Raw genomic sequence first — 25,372 nt, 5'->3', positions numbered from 1 at the left:
AGGGTTAGTGCAAGGACCAGGACAAAAACATAAGAAGCTTGAGGCCTTTTTATTGACATTTCTCCATACACACAGAGATCCTTTCCGTTCCTCTCCAGTGTAAATGAAGCACAGGGTACTTCACTCTCATCTGTTAACAAAGGAGCCCGAGGAAGGGGGTATACCAAGGCCTGCCCACTTCCCCAGGGACTTGCACCTCCCTGGCCTGGAGCAGGCCCGACTGCCGGCCCTAGTTACACTGGTTGGCCTGGCAAGAAAGCTGACCTCAGATGGCCTCTGTCTCCCCAGCCCGTCTCCTTGGATCTCTGCTCAGCCTCCCATGGGTCCTGGGTCCCCGGCAGCCCGTGGCTCCGGGGAAGCATCCTAGAACAGAAGCACCCCACTCTTCTTCATTCCATTCCTTGTGCCACCTGCTCCCAGGAACCATGCAATAAATAAATAAATACTTCAAAAAGGCAGGGCAGCTCCAAGGGAGGGAAATGGTGCCTGAGCCTGCTCAAGGCTTAGGGAGAGACACTGACGGCCTAAAAGTCCAGAGTGAACATAAAACTGTTGGAGAGGATGGGGACCTCAAGTGGCCTTAACCCGTTGAGACTGTCCTGCTGGGGAACAGTGCCAGAGTCTAGGACCCAGCCCAGAGAGATCCTACACTTCCCAGGCCCCCAAGGGTCAAGGGCTTCAGGACCTCTGCTCTGCTTGCCTATCTCACACTCCATGGGACAAGGGGCCAGGGAGAGAAATGCAGCTCTGTGCCAGAGGAGGGATGCCCAAGGCTCCGAGCAAAAGAAACAAGAGTGATCTGAATGCCTGGCATCTACCCAATGGAGCTGTCACCAGGGTAATATGTGGCCTGAGATTCTGCTAGTGAAGGTTTCTGCAAGGTAAGGCTGAAGCCCTTTGAGCTGCTGGGGATCCCTATGTTTTTTCCCACTTAATACTAAAGAACTCTGACAGGTCCTCCTAGACACATCCTCCTCTGGGAGAACATGGAAATTTCAACACTGTTTCTAGAAGGACTTTCGGTCTGGTTAGCCCTGGCCATACCCTCTGGTGGAGAAACAAGGAGATGCTGATGCCTGAAGGAACGTTCGCATAGCAGAGTGGGGTCACGGCACGTCCAGGCCCTTCTGCAGGCTCTCAGAGGCCAAGGGCTTGGACCAGCAACCAGCAGAGGAAGAATCTCTTTTCCCAGTCTCTGATCTCTGGTCTCCTAGAACTGTCAGGTGTGGAGAGATGCCCTGATGCTCAGAGACCCTACAGAGACCAGGCCTAGCTCACTCCTGCCCTCTAGTTTATATTCCCTGCCCAGCTCTGAGTCCACTGATCAGTCCAGAGCGGAAGAGGGCACACATGCCAGGCCCTCCAGGGGCTCCTCTTCCCTCTGGGTTTCGAGAACTGCCGCTTACTAGCCCTCCGCAGGAGTGGGGAACAGCTCCAGAATCCGGCTGGAGACAGCGAGGACAGGAAGGGGACGCCTACCTAGCGTTCAGGCCACATTTGCCCAGCACACACCACATGCGGCTAGGGAGGGTGAGGCCTGCTGCTGGCCCCAGGGACCGACGCCCACTTTGGACCCCAGCCCCTCTTCTCACTTGCTCAAGGTCTGGTTACACGAGGCACACACAAACACAGTCTCTCTCTGGGCTTCGGGGGCTGAAAAGGAGGAAGAACTTGGTGAGACACTTCCTCATGCCCCTTGGTTACGGCCCCAATACTACAACCACCTCCCCAACCCCCAAAGCCCCACAAGAGCTGCCCACCAGCCAGCCCACATCTTCACTAACCCAGTTCACTAGCCTGCCCTCAGACTTCTCTTTCCATGGGGACAGGGGACTGTAGGAGTGACCGTACCAATAGCAGGCCTCTCCCAGGTGCTCTACATTAGAAATTATTTTGGCACCAACAAAACCCCATTGAAAATATTTTTTAAATACAACACCAAAAGTTCATTTTCCAAAATGTTTTAACAGTGGTTATCTCTAGGAAATAAAATTACAGGATTATTTTTTTCTTCCTTCTTCTTCTGTATCGTCATCTCCAAATCTTCTAGAATAACCATGTTAGTTGCATGACCAGAAAGAAAACCAAAAAACCTCGATTTGTGATTATAACATATTTCAGGCAGTATGAAAAATATGCTCCCAATTTTTTTAGAAGATGCATATGCATATATCCTACATGCACACTGGTGCTCTCCGTTTATCTGTATCTTTTGTTTACAACGAGTATGTACAGCCTCTATAGAAGGAAAAGAAATTATTTTTGTTGTTGTTGTTAAGTGTTACCAAGGTAATGAGAACAAGAATAAAATTTAGGACGGTGGCTTCCTCTGGGGAAGGCAGGATGGTACCAGGGAGGCTCGGTAGTGTTGCAAATGCTCTCTTTTTTTAACTTCAGTGAAGCAGCCACAGGTATTTAGATTACACCTTATAATTCAGATATGTTAAATAGGTTCCTTTGCATGCATCAAATACTTCAGTGTTTTGTGTGTTAAAGAATGGAAAATGTTTCTACGGGCCAGACAGGATCCCGAGTTCCCCTGCCTTCTCACTGAGCCCCTACTCCCTTCCCACACTGCAGCACCCCTTGGAGGAAGCGGAAACCCGCCAAGCCCTACCAACAGCCTGACCCCCCGGCCACTTGCATCACTCACCTGTGGCCCCCATGGAGGACTTAGGCACCTTGAAGGAGCAGCACCGGGAGCAGAAGCTGTTTCCACAGTTACTGCAGCTTCGCTGCAGAGAAGAGCCAAGGTCAGTATCAGATGCGTCCCCCACGCCCAGAGCCCACCTCCTTTCCACCAGGTGATCCCACCCAAGGAACCAGAGACTACCGTGGGACTAGGGAGGTGCCCAAGTGGGGCAGGACAAAGCAAACACAACATCCAACGGGAGGGCTGGTGAAGGCGTGGGCAGGGGGGCAGGGAAGCCCTGCTCACTTGAGCAAACCTCGGACCCCAGGACCAATGTGGCCCAGCGACTCCCCACTACTCCCCTGCATCTCATCCCAAGCCCCTGAAAACACACCGTCAACGAGACTTACCCTCTTCTTCAGCACTGAGAAGGTGGCCGAGCAGCCCGTACAGTTCCCTGACAAACAGAGGTAGCAGCTCAGCCCTGACCCAACCCAGGCCTCAATGCTCACCTGCCCCTGGCTCTTCTAAACAGGCCCACTCAGGACACCAGCCCAGCCCAGACACCATGCTAGGAGCGGTGCGCAAGGGAGCAAAGTCCAGATCTGCAGACAGAAGGGAGGACTCAAGCTGACAGTCCCTGGGAGTCCATGTCTCCAGACCATACACAGCTGCCGGTCCACAGGCCTTCCCAGGACTTAAAGGCTCCACCTGTAGGTCCAGCCAAAACCGAAGAACATCCAGCAGAACCTGCTCCCTGGAAATCACACCAAGCTGGGGAGGACCTGACAACAGGCATCCTTCAGAGAAGGCAGCTCCAAAGAGCGCAAACCAAACCTGCCTGACACAACCCCTTCCCAAGTGTCTCCTTACGAATACTCCTTGCAAATACTCTGCCCACAGGTAAATTCAGAAACATCTCCTAAAACCCAACTCCTGCTTCCTGCCATCTAAAGATTCCAGGAGAGGACCTCAGAACCAGGCATCTTCCAAGAAGTCACGCAGGGCAGGGGCACAGACACTGTGAGAGGTGGGCAGGAGGGAGCACGACAGAGCTGCGAGACAGACCCACCTAAACCACCACACAGGATGACAATTTGCGACCACGACCACGGTGGCAGAGGAGCAACAGCAGCTTAGCAAACGCACAGGAGGAGGGGAGGGGGTGTAAGAAGAGATGAGAGACAGGGAGGGGGGAACCGAAAGTTTTTTCAGAGGCCGCTGCACTCACCACCCACTCATGCTTCCAGGAAAGTTAAGGATGGAAAAGGTGGACCAAGGCAAAGGCAGTCTGCTGAAGAGGGGGCCTGAAAGTGAATGATGAGAACCAAAAGGAAGGCGACCTGAGGAGGAGGAAAAGCCACACTGGCTTCTCCAAGCTCCAGAAACAAAAGCAAACCCTGAAGAGAACAAAGAAGATTCCAAGGGCTGCCCCCAGGATCACAGACTGTGGTTTGAGGCAGAAATCTCCGTGCAGGCCCGGGGCACTGACCCAGGGGAGAAAGGCACGAGGCTGCTCCCGGAAGGGGCTACAGAGCCCAGCAGGAGGCTGAGTTGAGTCCTGGAAAAACTTGGAAGCAGATAATAAGGCTACTGGAGTAAGTGTCTACAACTTGGGGCCCAGAGGCCTCCTGTGATCTGGCCAGAGCAATTGGCAGCTTCAGGAAGCACTGCGGAGCCTCTCGAACCACCTGTATGACCAGGTACAGGAACCCAGGCCTCATCTTCATGCAAAGGCCCAAAGCTGTATTGACAGCTACCTGTGGTCCCTTCCTCTGTTCTGCCAGAACCCCGCGCAGCTCTTGCTAAAGGACACTCCCTGTGTTCAAGGAAAGGAGGGCCCAAGCTAGAGCAAGGAGAAACCTGAGGCCAAGGTATATGAGGTGAATGCCACTGCTGCCAGTCGGCTCATGGTCCAGCAGAGGAAAGGACATGGAAAGGCATAGCAGGTGCCGCTGCCTTGATGCCAAACAAAGAATCGGGCCACGCTAAGACTTTGGCCCCCACACTAAGAATGTGGGCAAAGCAACCCATCCGTGCTCCTCCTCGGCAAGGGGAGCAGGGGCACGGGCATGGGGCAGGGGACCGGAGCCACTCAAAGACTGACACTCACACCCACATCCAGGATGGAGTGCCAAGACCAAGCCACCCAAGGCTGCCATGTGGTCCCCCAAGTAGCCGTGCACAAGCGTGGGCCAAGGAGGGCTTAGGGTGCTGACACCGGCTCAAGACAGGTGTATGGAGGAAGCACCCCTGTTCTCTTCCAGCATCTACCAACTTTCCCTGCCCTCATTCTCAGCAAAGGGCCTGACTCACCATGTGATGATGCCAGGGGAGCAGGCAGAGCAGGGAGGAGCCCAGGACTGCATGGGCCCTGCAACGGTAATGGTCACAGAGCCTCTGGGACAGAGGGGGGCCACAGAGAAGCTCCCGAGCAGCCTGTCCTCATTTTTCCCAGGCACCCCCATCATCCACTGGCATCTGGAACGGAGTGGCCCTGAAAGTGGCTCACCCCATGCTGGCCTGCAGGAGCCAGACCCAGAAGCGGAGCTGCTACGGCTGACCTCATGGCAAAGACCCTGAGAGCACCTCAAGGAAGGGACAGAGAGCAGTTTCGAAAAATGTAAAATTAAGAGGGGAAAAAGAAGCATTTTCTGCCCTTGCCATCTTCATGTGAACCTAAAAGGCCTTCACCCATCCCAGCAGGGATTATCTGAACTGAAAATCAAATACTGAAATGGGACAGACGTAAAACGAGAGGACTTCGGACACTACGGCAAAAGGAGGAAGATGAGTTAGAAAAACAAGAACACAGGGGCGCCTGGGTGGCGCAGTCGGTTAAGCGTCCGACTTCGGCTCAGGTCACGATCTCACAGTTTGTGGGTTCGAGCCCCGCATCGGGCTCTGTGCTGACAGCTCAGACCCTGGAGACTGTTTCAGATTCTGTGTCTCCCTCTCTCTCTGCCCCTCCCCGACTTGCGCTGTGTCTCCCTCTGTCTCAAAAATAAATAAACATTAAGAAAAAAATTTTTTTAAAAAAAGAAAGAAAAACAAGAACACAGGAGCCAGAGCAGATGGCTTGGATTTGAGTCACAGCTCGACCATTTACTGGCTGAGAACATGGGCCGAATCACTCTTCTCACCCAAGGTTACTCACCTGCAAATGAGAACACCTAAGGCCCTTTACTTAAAATTCAGATACAAATGAATCACATGCTACAGCAAGAGTACTAATTCTTCTGTAACGTCACTTGGGACTTCTGGTACCCAGGCTGCTTCTAAGCCCTAAGAACTGCCTGTCCCTATCACATCTCCCATCGGAACTAAATGAGACCATGTACATGCAAGTGCACTGAACACAGAGCTCCAGAGAAGCCGGTGATCATCATGAATAAAATGGAACTTGAAATGACTGAGGGACACTCACACAGCTGAAAGACACAGCATGTGGAGGACCTCTAATCCTGAAAAACAACTGCGCTGGGTGCTACAAGGGCAGGAAGGGAGGTCCCTGGATGCTCTGGGTCAAACTCCTCAAACAAATCCCAGGGGATTCTCCCAGGGTGCAGGCCGTAGAACTCACTCCCACCAGAACACACAGTATAGCCACCCCACCTTCTTCCCTGTCAGCTGACACTAGGTACAAGTAAGGCTCTTCCTCAATCATAGCACCCAAGTCACCCGCACTCTTCAGCCAGAACTCTATGTGGCTCATTAATCGCTGTTCTGGCCTGAGTCAGGTTTCCCACAGAGCTAACAGTCAAGTCCACCCTTCTCCAAAGCTGCCATCCTTGACCCACACCCACCTCCCAGTAAAGTAAGCACTTGGCTGAGGAGAAGGGACCTCAAGGTTCTATCACAGGCAGAGGAAGATACAAAAGTATCTTTGCTTCAACTTGTTTCAACTTGGATAGGAAAGATCCAGACAAGCTCCTCGGCACCTGCAGAATGGACCAAGCCCTCTCTTACTAACAGCACCCCTTATTAAGCATTTACCATGACCCAGCCAGCATTGTGCTAACACTTGATAAGCATCATCTCATTAGAGACCTATAAGAGTCCTGTGAGCTAAGAACTATTCTTACTGCCCTTTTACAGAAGGGGAAACCGAGGCACGGAGAGATTAAGTAATTTGCTCAAAGACACCCAGCAGAGCTGGAATTTATACCAGGCAATCAGACTCCACATTCTATTCTCAATCATTAGGCTCCACTGCCTTCTGAGGCTCTGTCTCAGGGTTACATCTCTCTCTACAGTCCTGGAGCGGCATTTCTCGAACTGAGTGCCTCAACTTCCCACAAGCTAATACTCAGTAAGGACAGAGGGACACGAAGAAACTTACACTTGCTCCCTTGGCAGTCCTACTGTGTGTCTGCTACCTTCCCAGGGGCCTGGGGACATAGCTTCACTCCTTGCTCTGGTCACAAACCAGAACCCACAATTCCAAGACTCTGGCCCTGTGGCCACGGTGCCCACGGTGACCCCATCCCTCAGCCCCGGCCATACCAAAGTTGTTGGTAGGGTAGCGTTTGCGGAGCCGCTCTGTGAGCCGGGACACCTTGCTGCGCAGCACCTCGTTCTTGCTCAGGAACCCGTTGTCCTGCAGAACCAGCTCATCCTCTGCTGGGCACGGGGCACCCTCGTCATCCTCCTGCGGGAACAGCTCCTTCCAGTCCTGCCCACCTCGCGGCGGGGCTCCGGGACCCACGTGCAGAGGCACCCAGCACAGCAGACCCCAGGAGGCATGGTGATGGCTGGCTCAGTCGCCCTCCCCTCTGCCCAGCCCCTGCCCGGCTCACCGAGGCTCCTACTTACCAGCACCACCAAGTGGGTCTCCTGCCTCCCGAGGTGCAGGGGAGAAGGAGAGAAAACAGAGAGATAGCAAGAAGAAGGAAGCTGCTGGGAGGGGGCCCCCAGGCAAAAGGAAACACAGAAGTGCCATTCTGAGTTCTGTCTGAGCACGTCCCAAAGGGTGACCCATTCACAGAGGCCCCCAGAGAAGGATCCCAGGACTGGGAGCAGCAGTATACTACTGTTTTTCAAATTGGGTGAAATTAAGTGGATTGTTATTTTAACAGAGCAGAAATTTATAATGTATTTTCAGAAAACTTGCTTCATTTAAGCTGTACATATTTTACAGACATAAGTGTGAATTAGACTAAGATATAAAATGTGTTCACTACTGTGGGTTATGAACAAAAACACTTGAAAGTCCTGGCTGTATATATCCTCCACCACCACCACCACCACCCCCACCAAGATGCACAGTCTGCAATCACATATTAACGTCTTGGAGAAATCTTTCAGTAGCTGAAAATTTAACTGCCTACGTGGATGGGACTAAAACGAGAGAGGTGAGCTAGGGCAAATCACAGGCCCAGGGGCAACTCACAAAACCCCATTTCTTATACCTCAATTTCCCACTTACAAAGGAACATAGAAATGACTTTCTGCTATACAGAAATACAATAGCACAGCTGTGACAATAAACAGTAACCACCATAAGGACTCAGTGACTGGGGACAAGGGGAGTGGGGGCAGTGGTGGGGACTAGGTGATTTTTCTAAAGGGGACAGTCACTCCTCAGCTACACTGACCACTGAAGACTCAGGGCTACCAGAGCTTCTGATTTTTCAGAGACACTGAAAATCCAGACTTTTCATTAAGATCTCCCCATTTGTAAATTTTTTAAGTCTTGCGTGCCAAATAAAACACTTCTGTGAACTACCAGTTTGAACCACTGTCTTAAAATGAGGAAGACTCGGGGCGCCTGGGTGGCTCAGTCGGTTTGGTGTCCAGCTTTGGCTCAGGTCATGATCTCACGGTTCGTGGGTTCAAGCCCCACATCAGGCCTGACAGCTTGGAGCCTGGAGCCTGCTTCGGATTTTGTGTCTCCCTCTTTCTCTGCCCCTTGCCTGCTCACACTCTGTCTCTGTCTCTCTCAAAAATAAAACATTTAAAAAAATTAAAATCAGGAAGACTCTTTGACCTATTACTTGACTTGCAACCACTTTCTCCAGCTTCCCCTTCCTGCCTCCAAGAGATATCTTTCTAATCTCATTCTGCATAAGGCCAGGCAGAGGCCCAGGGCAATGCCCTCCCTCGAATCTGCCTTCCCCACATCAAAGGCACCAAGCCCAGAGTCCCCAGTCTAGGTGGGAAGTGACACCCCCCCCCCCCAATGCAGAGTGTTTCCCAGAGGCTTCCCTGCCCTGGGCACCCTGAGAGATGTAGGTCAGCTACAGTATGAGTGGAAGTTCACAGGTACCCTTTCGTGCAGTATGTTCTAGCTCAGAACCAGTGCTGGCTGCTGATCTGGATAGAAGAGAACTGAAAAATCCTACATTTGGGACACAAAAAGCCAGCTGGCTCCCGGACCATCTGCCTGGTGGGTAGGGGGGGTAGGGAAGGACCACCCACCTCAATCGCATCTTTAAACTCCTCATCAGGCTCAGCCTCCTCGGCCTCCTCCACACTTCCGGGTGTGAGGTCCTGGGAAAAGAGAGGATTACAGAAGGAGAGGGACGCAGCCCTGCCCACTTAGGCAGAGGCCACCAGCAGCAGAGCCAGCACCCAGGTTCCCCAGAACATCTGTCCCTGCCCGGAAGAGGTGGCACACCTGCAAGAAAGAAGTCATGAGAAGGAGTGCACCCTCTGACCTCCAAGGACAGGGGGATGGGCCCAACACCACAGGTGGCCCTACGGTGGCTGCAGAGCACAGTGACCGACAGCATGGGTTCTAGAACCACAGGGCCTGGTCTGAGTCCTGGCCGCACCATGTGCAGGCAACTACTCTGTGCCCCGGCCACCTCCTCTGCAGAAAAGGATCCTCTCATTCTCAGAGACAACCTACACCTCCAAGGGTTGACACCTACAGCAGGGTAAGCAGTCAACAAAGCGCCCAGTTGCTACTACGGTTACTATTATTATTATTAAACACTTCAGAGGAAATGAGGCCGGGGAAGCAGCGGGAACCAGAACAAGGCCAGGAGCTGTGCAGTATAAATAAGCTGGGAATGGGAAGGCCCCACAACCTGCGCACAGCAGGCTCTGCCCTGACAGTGGGGGGTGCTCACCTCCGTGGGTGTGGGCACAGGCGTGCAGTCCGGCAGGGCACACTTTCCCCCAGCATCTGGCAGCGGGGGGCTCTCAAAGACACTGTCTTCCTGCTTGGGGTTCATCCGCCGCTGCAGACATGCCCTGTACTCAGATACCACTACTCAGGGCAAGAACGGGGGGGAGGCAGAAACAGGATGGAATGAGCAGTGCCCTGGGGGACCCCCTTCTGCAGGTGGCTGGCCTGTTCCACCAGCGGCCCACTCTCCACAGCAAGAAAGTCCCCTTCCTAACTCTGAACAAGTCACCCAACCTAAGCTTCGTAAACAAAACAGAGATACTACCACCCACCCCATGTGATTGCAACACAGAGATTAAATGTAGTAAGTGCTTGACAAATTACAGCTTCTGTAATTAATTACTCAACCACAGGGAGGAGGAAAAATACAGCAATCACCCAAACATATGCATAGGCCCAGACTTCTGTGACTGAGGGCCTCTCCAGACTGCCTGACTGCTTTAGAAGCAAGACAGCCGACAAGAACTCTGGGACCACAGAGTACTGGCAGCATCTCAGGAGGCGGATGGCAGCACTAGGAAAACATCCCTCCCTCACCTCCTAGAAGCCACCACATCATGTCAACAGGGATTCACCTGCTTTGGGAAGGGAGAGGGACCCTACAGCAGCAGCTTTGCCTGTTTCCCTGTATCCCACCTGACATCTGAGAGATGCACATCCCGGGGACCCTCTGAGAAACTACCCTGGCATGGTGCTGCCCCCTTGTGGATGGCACAGCAAACAGACGGTTAGCTGTAGAGACTTGGTAAACGGGGGAAGCCTAAGCTAGCCCTCAGAGCCTGGGCCCCAACTCTGTCAAGCTGTCCAGGGCTTACCTCGGAAGAACTCCACATTCCCCAGAAAGAGCGTGCTGTTTAAAAGGGCAAGGACCCAGCACAGGGGCAGCAGGTACAGCATGCAAACTGTGCCCAGAAGAGCCCCATAGAACCTGCATGGACAGAGAGGAACCACAGGGTCAGAAATTCTCAAGATCAGAAGGAAACCAATTTGGAGCACACCCACATGGCAATAGGCACGCTTAATAATAAACCAACGAGATCTGCCCGTCAAACAAGTGGGTGAGAGATTACACGGAGGGACATGTTTCTGCTACTATGATTATTTGTACCACCCCCGAAAGTGTCTAAACAAAAGCAGTACATTCCAGCTCACAGGTTTATGTGCAGGTTTACACACAAGAGTCTCAGAGGCTCTCTGCCCCTGAGCTAGGCGAGCAGGGACTCCAGCGGCAAATCCCAGCAGAACAGCAGTGGGGGGAACGAGGGCCACTCACTGCGAGGACGCGGCAGGGTTCTCCCAGTGCAGCACGCGGTAGGCAGCTTCACAGGTACGGCACAGGCGGCTCAGGAAGGCCTCCAGCTGGATCAGGCTGCGGGCACACAGGGCTTCTGTGAGCCGCGCGCCCCGGGGCTGGCCGAAGCTCAGGGCCACAGAGCCCAGGACTTCACAGAGACGGCTAGCTAGGCACAGCTGGTCTCTTCAAACCCACGAGAGGGGCCAGAGAGCTCAGGAGAAACTGCATATATTTCAGTCCCCTTTTCAGGATCCCTCCTGAGGTGTGAACAGGACACAGGTTCCTGCCTGGGTCTCTTCCAGGCTGTTGATGTTGGGCTACTTGACGTTCCCAGGGCTGAAGTTTCCTCACTCATAAAATGAGGAGCAGGGTACCCACCTCCCAACACACTGCAGCTACGGGATAAATGGCAGGACGGATATCAGTGTGTCTCCACCTGGGCTGTGAGGCAGACTCACTTGGGAGGGTTTTTTTAATGGCTGCACCCCCAGAAGCAATGAACGCACGCTGCACCCAGATCTTGGTTTCTGAAGGGCTCTGGGGAGAAATGGCTGATTCTAGAGTGGGGGCAGCACAAGCGTGAGATAAATCTGAACATCACATGTACTCAAAAATAATGGGGACATATTGAAAGGACACAAGAGCCATTTCAAAAGCGCTCCTACTGCCAAACCTAGGACAGTCTGAGATCAAAATAATGACAGTAATGGATTATAACCCATTAAATAAAACTAAGAATCTTGAGTTCGTATTGGTAAAAGGAAGAGCTCTTTCTTACAGCGGAATACCAGCTAACAATGACAATTAGAAAATCACCTTTGTAACTATCACAGTAATAAACTGATCAAGGCAAGACCCAGCAATGGCCGCCGTCTGATAGAGAAACCTTAACCAACTGATCAAAGTTAGTATCTCCCATAACAAGACAGACTGACATCACGTACCTCCTGACAGGATACACTGACAACAACACACACACTGTTTGTGGCATTCCTGCCGAAAATGTATAACCTTAATCTAATTACAAAGAAACAAACACACCCCAATTAAGGGATATTCTACAAAATAATAATCTTGTTTTTACTTAAAAACGTCAAGGTGTGGGGTGCCTGGGTGGCTCAGTCGGTTGAGCATCCAACTTCATTCAGCTCAGGTCATGATCTCACCGTTCGTGGGTTCGGGCTCTGTGCTGACAGCTCAGAGCCTGGAGCCTGCTTCCGATTCTGTGTCTCCCTCTCTCTCTGCTCCTCTCCCACTCACACTCTGTCTCTCTCTCTCTCGAAAATAAACAAACATAAAAAAAATATACCAGGGTGCCTGGGTGGCTCAGTCAGTTAAGCATCTGACTTCAGCTCAGGTCATAATCTCACGGTTCATGGGTTCAAGCCCCGCATCAGCCTCCGTGCTGACAGCTCGGAGCCTGGAGCCAGCTTCGGATTCTGTGTCTCCCTCCGTCTTTGCCCCTCCCCCACTTGAGCTCTCTCTCTCTCTCAAAAAGGAATAAATGTCAAAAAAGTTTTCTTTTCATTTAAAAATGTCACGGTTATAGGGCACCTGAGTGGCTCAACTGGCCAAGGTCTGACTCTTGATTTCAGCTCAGGTCATGATCTCACAGTTTGTGAGTACGAGCCCTACATTGGGCTCTGCACTCAATGTGGAGCCTGCTTGGGATTCTCTCTCTCTCTCCTGCTCTCTCTCTCTCAAAAATAAACAAACTTAAAAATTAAAAAAAAAAAAAAAAAAAGTCAAGGTCATGAGAAACAAAGACTAAGGAACTACTCCAGGATACAGGAGACTAAGAAGACATAAAAACTAAATGTAATGTATGACTCAGGACTGGATCCTGGATCAGGGTAAATATTCATATAAAAGATCTTATTAGCACAACTGGTAAAATCTGATTATGAACTGTGTATTAGATAATTGCACTAATGCTGTTAGCCATGTAAAATTTCCTAATTTTGATTATAGGATTATGGATATCTAAGAGAATGTCTTTGCTCTTAGGAAAGAAGCATTTGGGGTAAACAGGCATGATGTTTGCAACTTACTTTCAAATGGTTCAGGAAGAAAAAAAATAATGTGCAAGGATATAGCAACAGATGAAGCCAATGTCGCAAACTGTTAATAATTGTTTTATCTGGGTAAAGGGCATAGGGGAGTTCTTTGTATTATTCTTGCAACTCCCATTTAAGTTTAAAGTCATTTCAAAATAAAAAGGTTTTTTGTTGTTGTTTTTTTTTTTTTTTTTTTTTTTTTTTTTAAAAAACACAGATACCCAGACCCACTCCAGATAACTGACTCAGGCCAGGCCCAGGCTCTGTCTGTTTGTAACTCTTGTCTGCAGCTTTGCAGATGCTATGGTTACTGTTATTCACCAGTCGTAAGGTGCTTCTTCAGAAGTACCAGCTCTGTCACATTTAGGAAGCCTCTCAACAGCACAGTGATGGTGACTGGTATTTACTGAACACTTCCTGGGTACCAGACACTCATTTACTCTCCACACCCACCTATGAGGTAAGTCTATTACTATCCCATTTAACGGATGAAGAACCCGAGGCACAGGGAGGCTGGGCAGCTTGCCCGACGTCACACAGCAAGTAAAGGGAAGAGCTGGCATTTGAACCCTGGCTCCTATGCGCACATGCTTAGTCAAGACCCTAAATTGGGTCTCTGGTGGAAAGAACACAAACTGTTGTGAAATCAGCTAGATCTGGATTCTCGTCCCACCATGGTCCCCTTTTAGCTGTGTGCGCCTCTTTCCTCAACCATAAATGGAAGATAATAATAGCAGCTACCTCCCAGAACTGGTGGAAAGACAAAAGGAAATAACATCTGTGGTTTGCCTAACACAATGTCCGGCACAGAGCAAGTACTCAGTGCGGCGGTCATGACTGCCTCCCACCTCCCCGGCCCCTTTCATACTCACAAGCTCTTCACCTCAGCCACAGCCTCGGGGCGAGACAGGCGAACTCTCTGGAGGTCCTCCTGCCTCACGCTGTGATACTTCCTCCGCATCAACTCAGACTCAGGCAGCCGTGCCCGGCAGACCTCCTGAAGGTAGCCCAGAAGGGCGGGCACTGAAATCATCAGGGCACCCACCGAGTACCACGCACCTATGGGATCGACAATACTGCAGGTGAACGGGTAGCGAGGACCGGCAGCCTCTGCCCACCAGATGCCCACGTGTTAGCTCCCTCACCTCCTCCAGGGCTCCGTCCAGAAGGCCTTCCCTGATCACCTCGCATGACACAGTATCTGGCCTGCTCCCTCTCCAGCCCTTTAACTCAGCTTTAGTCTTCCTAGTAGAATTCCTATCGCCCTCCAATAGGATTCCTGTAGCCACACAACTGACGATATGTATAGTTGTCTCCTTCACAATATAGGCTCTTGAGGGCTGGGACTTCATTTGCTTGGTCACTGTAGCCCCAGACCCATTTTTTTTTTTTTAATATTAAAAAACTCATGCTAGCACACAGTAGGTGGCTCATGCCTGGAGTCTGGCCGCTGGAGCACCCCGTGACTGACGTGCTGACCTCTGGGCCACTGGGACAGATTAGAAGTCTTTCTTTTGGCTTTTGGAATACCACAGACCAGACCACTGTGGACTAAGAAAAGGGAATGCTGAGAGAAAATCCAAAGAAGAAACTTGGTCCATGCAGTACGGTACCCCCAAAGCAAGCTAACAGAGCACTGAGCACAGAGTAAATGCTTGTTAAGTATCTGTCATATGATTTACTTTGGAAATATGTTAAGAAAAATCTTAACAGCCTGAGAAGGATATCTGAGTTTAGAACAGGCAAAGAGTCCTACTAAGAAACAAAAAACGAGGTCTTCTGTGAACTGGGTTTATTTTCAACCCATCAAATCCATATCTCCATAGGAAACAAAGGAGAAACTTGAGAAATGCAAGTTCGAAAGAAGAGTGAAAATGTGAATAAAGGTCCCAGCTCCTCAGAACATTCTGTCCCAGGCCCTTCACACATTCACCCTAGGGATTCAGCTTTTTCTGCAGCCATCTGCCAGTTCCAAACAGGAAAACGGCTGGGTCCTGGTATATCTCGTCACAAAAGGTCCCCAGGAGACATCACTACCCAAGACCCCTAGAGCCACCCACCTGTCCACCCGTCTCCCTCAAAGGCTCCACACCACAGACCCCTCATTGCTGGTGACTTCCCAGCAGCCCCCCTCCAGGCTCACTTGCTGAGCCAGAGAAAATCCAGAGATATGGCAAAAATCTCTACAAAAATCTATTCACCTTCCTGGTACGCTGACCCCATGTCATGCCCCAGTGACCCCAGAATCAGCTTGAAAGTCAAAATGGAAAAAGGTCAATCCGCCAGCATTCAGTCAAGAAGGAAACAAAAATAATAATAATAGCTATCATACATCGGCTGCTTACTCTGTGTCAGACACTGTGCTAAACGTTATACATAGACTGTCTCACTCCGCACAACCACCCTCGGAGGAAAGCACCCTCCTGTTAGAGATGAGGAAAATTAGGCCTTAACAAACAGATTCAAGAACTTGCCCAAAGTCATCCAAACCACCCAGCCAGGATTCTAGCCCAGAGCGTCTCTCCAGAGCCAGTTTTCTGACATCAAGCAGACATGAAAGGAAGCCACCTCCAGGGCAAGACAGGCAGCCACTTCTTGAAATTCTTTCCCACATTCATTCACAAAAACCCCCTGGCCCCTGGAAGCAATTCTTACCTTCATTCAAAGTGAGGAACAAGATGTTGAGGCCCAGGCAGGTCAGCAAGGAACACAAAGGTGTCTGCCACCTACAACACAAGAAAGGCCTGGTCACCAAAGACGGCCACTCCTCCAGTGGGAAGGGGAGATGGCTACCACGGGTGGGTCATCAAAACCAGGAGCAAGAGGAGGGGGCCTGGAGCTCACAGTGTCAAGGAGAAATGAAAAGTGGGTCCCTCATGTGGACAGGCGCCTGGGGGAGGAGTTAAGGTCACACATTAGGCCGTGCGATGAGAAAAGGTATCCTGTCAGAACTAGAATACCTATGGAACTTTCTCCCAGAAGAAGAATTTATAAAATATCCATTGAGAGACCCAGTTAATACTGTTTAACCTGTGTTTTATAAGGTTCTGGTCCCTTTAAGAGATGACAATGACAAACTTTCTTCTTTAAAATTTTCCCTTAGAAAAATACATGAACCATATATTCACTGTGAGAGGACAAAACATGAAGGATTTCTGTGACCCCAGTTGTGACTTTCTTATTTCTCAAATTTTGTGAATTTATTTTAACATACGTTAATTCAAAAGGAGAAAAAATAGGGGTGTGCCTGGGTGGCTCAGTTAGTTAAGGGTCCAACTCTTGATTTCGACCCAAGTCATGATCTCACGGCCGTGAGACGGAGCGCTGGGTCAGGCTCCACACTGGACACTGAGCCTGCTTAAGATTCTCTCTCTCCCTGTGCCTCCCTCTGGCTGGCACGAGAGTGCGTGCTTGCCCTCTCTCAAAAAATAAAAATAAGTCAGGGCGTCCGGGTGGCTCAGTCGATGAAGTGTCTGACTCTTGGTTTCAGTCAGGTCATGATCTCATTGTCATGAGCTCCCTGCTGGGCATGGCACCTACTTAAGATTCCCTCTCCCCCTCTGCGCCTCCCCGACTCGAGTGAGATCGCATGCTCTCCCTCTCTCGAGACATAATAATAAAAAATAAATAAATAAGGAGAAAGAATGATGTTTTGTTTTAATCTATCAAAACCGAACTTGAAACCAGCACACAGCATCCTTTCAGCAGCCACGCCCTAAGTGAACCGGCAGCGCTGGGGGCCCACGCAGGCCCAGCCCACCACCACCACCAAAGAGCAGTGCACAAGCCCCCAAAGAGGAAAGAAAGAAGACCAGAGGCTCGAGCTGACAAAGACCAGCAAAGGCTGCTGGCTCCGCCCCTCATAAAGGACATTTAACAGGGAAAAAGGAGCAGAGATGTGGCAGTGAAGCCCGACACCCATATTCGAAAGAGCCAGTATAGCATTTCTAAGGTCAGCCATCAGAGGAAGAGTCAAAGAAAAATAAACAGGTAAGTTGCTGGTAAGCAACATATTCAGAACTCCAGTGTATTTTCTTTCGCTGTGATTGAGGTATTTCAGTTGCTAAATGAGATTCATTAACTTATGTGCTGTTTTTACTTTGAGTAAGGGAATAAAATGACCTTTCTCGACCTTTCTCTAAAAGTTCAGCATACTCCCTCTATACCATCCTAATTAGGCCTCAGAACCATCCAGCGGCAGGTACCAGCGTAAAAGCAAATTAAAAATCAGGTCTAAGGCCGATCTCATTTCAGAAATAAAAACATCATACACTCACTAAAGTCACTTTCACTGTAAAGCCTCTCCCATTCTGTCTCATATCTTCACTGACACTTTGGTCATGGAGACCCACCCACTAGAGTAGCCGATCCCAGAAGAGGAGTCTTTTAAAAATCTAACGCAGCTCTAGGCTTCAGACGTAACAGACAAAGCTCAAGATTAGGTCCTTCTTGAAAGTCAAATCCTCTTTACTAAGAAAAGAACAATCAAAACCACAAATTAATCTGACAGCCATTTTCACAGACCAGTGCTCTGTCTTCCCCTGGCACAGAAGACAAGCTCCTGGGGGCTTTTTAGACCACATGCTGCTCCCCTCCCCCCCATCCAGCTTTAATCAATCCCATCACATCCTCAGATTTCTAATTTCATAAAATGGAAAAACCCTAACACGAGGTCCAAGAAGCACTAAGAGACCAGTGGTAGAAAAGGAGAAGGACAGGATATAGTTACTTTTGCACTTTGCCACAAAAGGGTAAAACACATACACACACACACACGCATGCTTGCATGTGTGCACAGAAAACACCAGGGCCCACCCCCTGCCCTAAGGAAGACTAAAATTCATTTCAGCTGGACAATCGTGGTGGGATTATAAAACAAGCCCCTAGTCCATTCTCCCCTATCTCTCGTGACAAGAGTACAGCGATCTAATAGAGAACATTCCTCTGGAACACAAACTAGCTCATCTCTAGGGTTAATGCCATAAATTAAGGGGGTTCTGGGGTGAACAAGAAAAATTTAGGGGGCCTTGTTCAGAGAGTTAAAAACAAACCTTGCAGGGTGCCTGGGTGGCACAGTCAGTTAACTATCTGACATTTGGTTCTGGCACAGGTCATGACTGCAGGGTTGTGAGAGCGAGCCCCACATCAGACTCTGCTGAGCGTGGAGCCTGCTTGGCATTCTCTCTCTCTCTCTCTCTCTCTCTCTCTCTCTCTCTCTCTCTCTCTCTCTCTCCCTCTCTTTCCCTCTGCCCCCTCCCCCAACAAGTATGTTCTCTTGCTCTCTCTCTAAAATTAAAAAAACAAACCTCTCCCACTACTTCCAGATTGAGGTAAGAATGAATACTCAACGGCACTCTTAGAGATTAACCCAACTGCACTAACCCTGCCTCCTACCTGTCTCTCTCAGGCATCTTAGAGGGTTGGAGATCTGTATGAGAATCTGATGAAAATTAGAAGCTTCTTCCTTAGAAATACACATATGTGCACAAAGACATATATATAGTTTCAAGAGATTCAGTGACCCCGTAAAGTCCCACTCAGGCCCCAGGTTATGAACATCCGCTGTGTAGGACAACCAGATTTTATGTGGCTCCCAATATTAGCCATACATAACCTTTGGGGTTTCACTTGAATCTGATCCAGCCTTTAAATCTGACTTCCAATTTGCACCATGAGGAAGCAACCAGACAAATCTAAGTAGGAAATTCTCCAGAACAGTCAGCTCAGTCTCCAGCAAGTCAGTATCATGAAAAAGAAACCATTTTAGATTGAAAGAGACTTAAGGGACACAATAACCACATAGAATGCACAGTCCTGGACTGGAATCTGATTTGGCCAAAACATGACATTCCTGCAACAACTGAGGAAATCTGAACGTGAACTGAATATAAAATGATATCAGGGAATTATTGTTAACTTTGTTAGGTGTGGTGTTGCTTTTTCTTATTAAAAAAAAAAAAAAAATGTCCGAAGGCACCTGGGTGGCTCAGTGGGTTGAGCATCCAACTTCGGCTCAGGTCATGATCTCACAGTTCATGAGTTCGAGCCCCACAATGGGCTCTATGCTGACAGCTCAGAGCCTGGAGCGTGCTTCAGATTCTGTGTCTCCCTCTCTCTGCCTCTTTTCAGTTCGCACTCTCTCTCTCTCAAAAATACATAAACGTTAAAAAAGATTTTTTTTAATGTCCAGGGGGCACCGGGGTGGCTCAGTCAGATGAGCATCTGACATCAGCTCAGGACATGATCTTGCGGTTTGTGGGTTGGAGCCCCCATGTCAGGCTCACTGCGGTAAGCACCGCTGATCCTCTGTCTCCCTCCCCCTGGGCCCCTCCCTCGCTTGCACTCTCGCTCTGAAAAATAAATAAAACATTTTTTTTAAATGTCCTTATTACTTAGAAATAAACTGACATATTTATGAAGTGAAATAGTACATATCTGTAATTAAAATTCTTTAAGGTAAGAAAGTGAGTTGAAAAGGGAAAAAATAAAATTATAGAGAATGAAAATCAAAGCAAAATAAGAACAAAAAATTTTGAGATCCATAATCCCAAAAGATTATTGAAAAAAAAGGTTAGTGAAAACGGTACCTGCTAATTCATAGGTATTTACATTTAACTTCTGTTCAAAATTATATTCTAATTCTAATATTAATTATGCTGATACTGAGAAAGGAAAAAAAAAAAAACCCGCTTTAAAGATTTAGAAGGCCCGATGTTCAAGGCTAGTTAGCAGTCCTGAGGTATGATCTTACTGAACCACAAAGAAACTCTGGTGAAGGCCATATGGTTTCCAGGGCCTGCCTCTCCAGGGGTGGGCCTGGAATAAGCCCGTGGAACCAATGGACCTCCCAGAACTGCTCTTCACTAGGGCAGAAAGGACAGCCCGGCCACTGCCTAAATGGCTAGCACAACTATGGAGCAGGAAAGCAGAAGGCCCAGATGGTCAGAGTAATCAGAGCAACTCTACAAAGTCTATTACCTGAGCAAGTATCGGACACCGTCACCTGCATCCTTTAGGGGTTCCAGGTAGATCTCCAGCCTCTTGTAGGACAGAACCAAGTTGAAAAGATCAAACGCCGGGGACTTGGTAGGGGCAGGTGGAGACTCCAGGGGAGCCTCAGGCATCACGCTGGGGCTTACCTCTGGCCCACTCCCCTCACGCTCTGATGTCTGCATCCTGTAACCATAATAATTCCTGACATTTGCATTGCACTTCCAATCCCAACACACTATCTCATGTGGTGCATGAGGTTTATTACAGAATAAACCTGTAAAGTAGCAAGGGTTACAGATGGAATACCCGTTTCACAGAGAGGAAACACCATTCAGCAGGGTGAACCGAATTACCCAGATATAAAACCCGGCTCATCTGACTCTCCATCTAATGTCTTTTCCCCACAGATCCATCAAGAGTATAAACCATAAAGACCAAGAACACATGGTTGCTGGGAAGAGGCAGTCTGTTGTCTAAAAAGAAATGATGACCTGGAATATTTTTCACCCACTCTTTACCTGGTTAATTCCTACTCATACTTCAGGTATTGGCTGAAACATTGCAACACCGTCAGTCTGGAATGGGCGCCCATCCCCAATGATCCTAAAGGATCATGAACTTGCCCTAACAGTATTTATCACACCAAAGTAAAACTCCCTGCTTTCTTGCCGGTCTACACTTCTTAACTTTGGTAGGAGTTCCACCAAGTCAAAAACTATGTCTTCCATTTACCACTACTTCTGCACATAGTGGACGGTTAATTTATGATCAGTGAATTAGTGAATGAACTGAATGAGTGGATGAACTGCCCATCCTCCAGGACCCCAGTGCTTTCTCCTGCCCTGTCACATCTTCTAACCCTTTCTTCTCCCTTCTGTTCCCAACCACTTCCTGTACCATTCCTGCCCATTACCCTCCCTTTTCCCTTGAACCCGGAGAGGCATTCACCTCCTTCCATAAGGCCCCGTTCCCATCTCCCCTCTCCGATGGGGAGAACCGCAGGAACCCTCACCCTCTTTCCTAATTTCAAAGTCCTACCCCAAATGCTAAGCAGAAAACAAGTGATCAAAACCTCGGAGCACAGCAACATAAGCCAGTCCCACGCAGGGGACTGCGACCTGAAGGGGGTGGGGATGTGACAAAGAGGACACTGGGAGCCCGAGATATCCGCGGAAGGAGATCGGATAAAAGGACCCGGGGTGGGCGCGGTAAGAGCCCGTGTGGGCGGGGAGCCGGTCAGCGCAGGCAGAGGCCTGGACTACCACCACCGCAGCCCAGGGAATCTGATGGGGCCTTTCGGCCCAGACCAGGGAAGGCCACGCCCAAAGCCGCTGGGCCGCAGGGGACGGCCCCTGCGGCGTCCAGGAGCCCAACTCCGTGCCCTTGGCAGAGACAAGGGGATGGGGAGGGGGTGGCACCTCACCTGCCCGGTCGCTGGGTTGGTAGAGGAGGGGCGGGGACGGCCAGGGAGCACTGGAAGGGCCACTGGGCCCAGGAGCGTTTCCTCAGGCCCGCCCCACCCCGACGACAAGCCTCTTCCAAGGGCCTCAGAAGTCGCAAATCGGAGAGCCTCCTCCGCCTACCCCGCCGCCGCCGCTTCCGGGACGCGAATTGCTCAGCGGCGGCGTGCCCGTGACGTCATCGCGCCCGCCCCGCCTCCTGCGTTTAGCTCCGCCCACTCCAGCACAGGTGAGCGCCCACCTCAGGCCTGTGCCTGCGCGCCTTTCCTCACTCAGCCTCGCCCACGCTCAGCTGGGTCCCTGAGTGATCAGGATTCGCAAAATACCGCAGATCGGTGGGAGCACGTGCTTCAGGGTCACGCATCTTGCCACTCTGGTACAAATCGAACCGATTCGTATAAGCAGGAGTCAAATGTCTGTACCCCTTCCTTGATTGCCCCAACTGGAAACTATCACTTTCCCTTCCAAACAGCTAGAATGTGAACAGATTCGAAATCACCGCCCGGACCAAGCTATATTCAGAAATCCTTTCCCTTCTCAGAGGAGGCTTTGTGTCTAGGTCAGGCTTGTCGGCTGCACTCTGCCTCTGCTCCTTTAGGGTGAGTCCAGGGGAAGTATAGAAAGATTTTTTTTTCTTTAATATCTTAACTACCTGAAATTTCACCATCAGTAATTTACTCCGAAGGTAAATTTTAGTGTCTTTGCAGCTCCTCCTTGAGTGGGCCTGGATCACTGGTCTCACACTGGCTGTGGCTAGTAGTCTAATTGGTTCTCTCTTCTGGCAGCTCTGCAATTGAGAGATATTATTTAAGAACTAGGCATTATTCTGGGGGAACACTGGAGGATACAAGAAGGCTCTGAAGGCCAGAAAGGGACAACAGTCATGGCCAATATCGATGAACAAAGACTTCCCTTGGTAATTAGAGACTGGTCAGCTGGATTCTGCTTTTGGGAATCTACCTCTGAATTTAGTAGAATGAAGTTCTCCCAGTTCCTTGTTTCCCTTCTCCAACATTCTGAGTCTTCATTCTTTGCTCCAAATCCTAGTGCCACTGATAAGTGAAAGAGACTGAAGGAGAACAAACTAGTAAAAGAAGATAAGTAATAACTTGACATTTTCCAGATGTTAGTCTTTGCATCTCTAAGCGACAGTGTGTATGACCCACATGATTGATTCATAAACCTCACTGTGGCCCTTGGAGAAATTCTAGTGGGAAATGCTGGGTAGAACAAGCTGGAAAATAGGAGTGGGGAGAGAAGAGAATGTCTAAGCAGCTTACGTCCACCAGATGGCTCCCTCACCCACTCTTACATAAACCTTGGGGTTTCAGGGCTGCCTTTGAATTTGGGAGTTTCTGTCTGTGGCCTTTCCTGCCACCATTTCCACCGCACGCCAGATTTTGTCATGCTTTGAGCGTTACTCGTTATTTCATTCTGTGTAACAAATTATTTCAAAACTTACTGGTTTAAAACAATAATAAATATATATTTTCTCACACTGGTGTTTGGCTTTTGGGTGATTTTGGTCAGGAAATGGAGAGTGGCTTCGTGGGTGGTTTTGGCTCCAGCTTTCGTGAGACTGCAGTCAGATGTTGGACAGGGCTGGTATCATCTGAAGGCTTGATGAGGCTGGGGGACTGGCTTCCACAGTGGCTTCCTTGCACTGCTGACAAGTTGATGCTGGCATTCTTATGCTGATAGGCTGGGAAGAGGTTTCAGTTCCCCACGCTTGGCACTCTCCAGAAGGCCTCTTGAGCGTCCTCTTGGCGTGGTGGCTGACTTCCTCCAGAGCAAGAGATCCAAGAGGGAGCCACAAGATCTATGATATATCCTCAGAAGGACACATGGTCATTTTCACAACATCCTACTGGTTTTACAGGTCAGAACTATTCAATGTCCCAATGTATAATGGGAGGCTTATACAAGAGCATGACTGCCCGGAGGTAGTCATTGGGGCCATCCTGGAGGCCATATTGGAGGCTAGCTGCTGCTATGTGCTGCTCTGTGGGCTTAGAATATCCTTCCTCCTCCACCTGACCTCCTCCTGCAGACCTTTGAACATCCAGCTTGAATGTCAAGTCCTTTGTGAAGCTTTCCCCAAATAATTTCTCATTTCCTCCTCTGTGTTTATACAGAACTCTGATCCATCCCTATTAAGCACCTATCACTTTGCATTTCAACCTGTGTCTATAATCTGCCCCCCCCCCCTTTGTTCGGGAGAGCAGAGAAACTGAAACTTAAAATCCTGGCAGCCCCAGTTTCTGCCAAGTATAGAGCTTTGGCACAGTAAGTATTCAATGTATGCTTATTTTTAAATAAATGAATAAAACAGAGAAAATAACAAGTGTTGGTGAGGATGTGGAGAAACTGGACCCTTTGTGCACCATTGTTGGGAATGTAAATAGTGCAGCCTCTATGGGAAACGACATGTCATATCCTCAAAAAATTAAATGATCCAGCAATGCCACTTCTGAGTATATACCCAGGAGAACTGAAAGTAGGATCTCGAAGAGATACTTATGCGCCCATGTTTATAGCAGCGTTATTCACAATAACCAGGAATGTAGAAGTAACCCAAGTGTCCATTAATGAATGCACAGATAAAATATGCAAGGGTAAACAAATATATATATATATATATATATATATATATATATACACACAATAAACGATTATTCAGCATTGAAAAAGTAGGAAAATTCTGACACATGCTACAACATGAATGAACCTTGAGGACATGAATGCTAAGTGAAATAAGCCAGCCACAAAACAACAAGTTTGTACAATTCCACTTACACAATGTCCCTAAAGTAGTCAAATTCATAGAGACAGAAAGTAGAATACAAATGCCAGGGGCTGGAGGGAGGGGAGAGTGGGGTGTTATTGTTTAATGGAAATCGACTGTCAATTTTGCAAGATGAGAAGCATTTGGAGATGGCTGCACAAACAATGTGAACATACTTTAATACTGCTGAACTGAACACTTAAAATATGGTTAAGATGGTACATTTTATATGTATCTGGCCACAATTAAAATTCCTTAATATTTATTTATTTATTTATTTATTTATTTATTTTGAGAGAGACGGTGTGCAAACAGGGTAGGGACAGAGAGAAGGAGATAGAGAATCCCAGGCAGGGCCCACACGCTCAGCCTGACATGAGGCTTGATCCCACGCCCGGTGAGATCATGACCTGAGCCAAAATCAAAAGTCGGACACTTAACGGACTGAGCCAGCCAGGCCCCCACAATTAAAAATCTTTAAATGAAAGATTGATGTGTAAACAAAGTGGAATATATCCATTCAATGAAATATTAAATCAGCTGCAAAAAGAAATGAAGTATTCGTATGAGCTACAACAAGGATGTACTTTGAAAACGGTATGCTGCATGAAAGAAACTGACACAAAGGCCACGTGTTGTATGAATCTATTTACATGAAATGTTCACAACAGACAAACCTATGGAGACAGAAAGTATATTAGCGGTTGCCAGGCACTGGGGGCGAGAGGGAGGGGCAGGAACTGGGAGTGACTTCTAACAGTTACAGGGTTTCTTCTTGGAATGATGGAAATGTTCTAGAATTGGATAGTGGTGATGGTTGCACAACGTTGTGAGTATACTAAAACCCCTGAATTGTACACTTTAAAAATGAGACTTTTTATGTTATGTTGTGTGAAATCTTGTGTTATATGAATTATATTTCAATTAAAAAGTGAGTGAAATGAAATACTTGACTGGTATGTATTTTTAGGTTGTCTTTAATATTTGCATTTTCTCTAGTATTTACACTTAATATT

The 25,372-nt window shown here is 48.9% G+C and overlaps 1 protein-coding gene across 4 annotated transcripts; it reads right to left on the bottom strand.

Annotated features, from left to right (window-relative positions):
- Positions 1-30: 30 nt before the first annotated feature.
- Positions 31-21,733, bottom strand: ZFYVE27 (zinc finger FYVE-type containing 27). 4 transcript variants are annotated; one of them, XM_019813653.2, is made up of 13 exons: positions 21,535-21,732; positions 20,097-20,294; positions 15,774-15,844; positions 13,991-14,177; positions 11,041-11,136; positions 10,583-10,695; positions 9,709-9,848; positions 9,053-9,124; positions 7,448-7,468; positions 7,139-7,283; positions 3,043-3,089; positions 2,654-2,735; positions 31-1,653 (listed from the first exon to the last, which is right to left on the bottom strand). In XM_019813653.2, exons 2-13 carry the CDS (start codon positions 20,291-20,293, stop codon positions 1,589-1,591), a joined length of 1,236 nt encoding a protein of 411 aa, XP_019669212.1. In that variant the 5' UTR covers position 20,294; positions 21,535-21,732; the 3' UTR covers positions 31-1,588. The 4 variants fall into 4 exon arrangements, 3 of the variants coding, with proteins under 3 accessions (XP_019669212.1, XP_003994329.1, XP_019669211.1); XR_002146560.2 differs by having other exon boundaries at positions 1,633-1,653; positions 3,043-3,237; positions 21,535-21,733; XM_019813652.2 differs by lacking the exon at positions 31-1,653 and adding an exon at positions 1,946-2,046 and having other exon boundaries at positions 21,535-21,733.
- Positions 21,734-25,372: the final 3,639 nt, after the last annotated feature.

The sequence above is a fragment of the Felis catus genome, chromosome D2, assembly GCF_018350175.1.
Source record: "Felis catus isolate Fca126 chromosome D2, F.catus_Fca126_mat1.0, whole genome shotgun sequence".
Classification (NCBI taxonomy): Eukaryota; Metazoa; Chordata; class Mammalia; order Carnivora; family Felidae; genus Felis; species Felis catus.
This window is presented reverse-complemented; position numbering and strand designations above follow the sequence as displayed.

Coding starts and splice junctions, on each gene's coding strand:
- ZFYVE27 (XM_019813652.2), bottom strand. CDS start 20,293: ATGCAGACATCAGAGCGTGAGGGGAGTGGGCCAGAGGTAAGCCCCAGC. Junction 9,849..10,582: donor GAATGTGGAGTTCTTCCGAG/GTAAGCCCTGGA, acceptor TGCCCTGAGTAG/TGGTATCTGAGTACAGGGCA. Junction 7,284..7,447: donor AGACCCACTTGGTGGTGCTG/GTAAGTAGGAGC, acceptor CTGTTCCCGCAG/GAGGATGACGAGGGTGCCCC.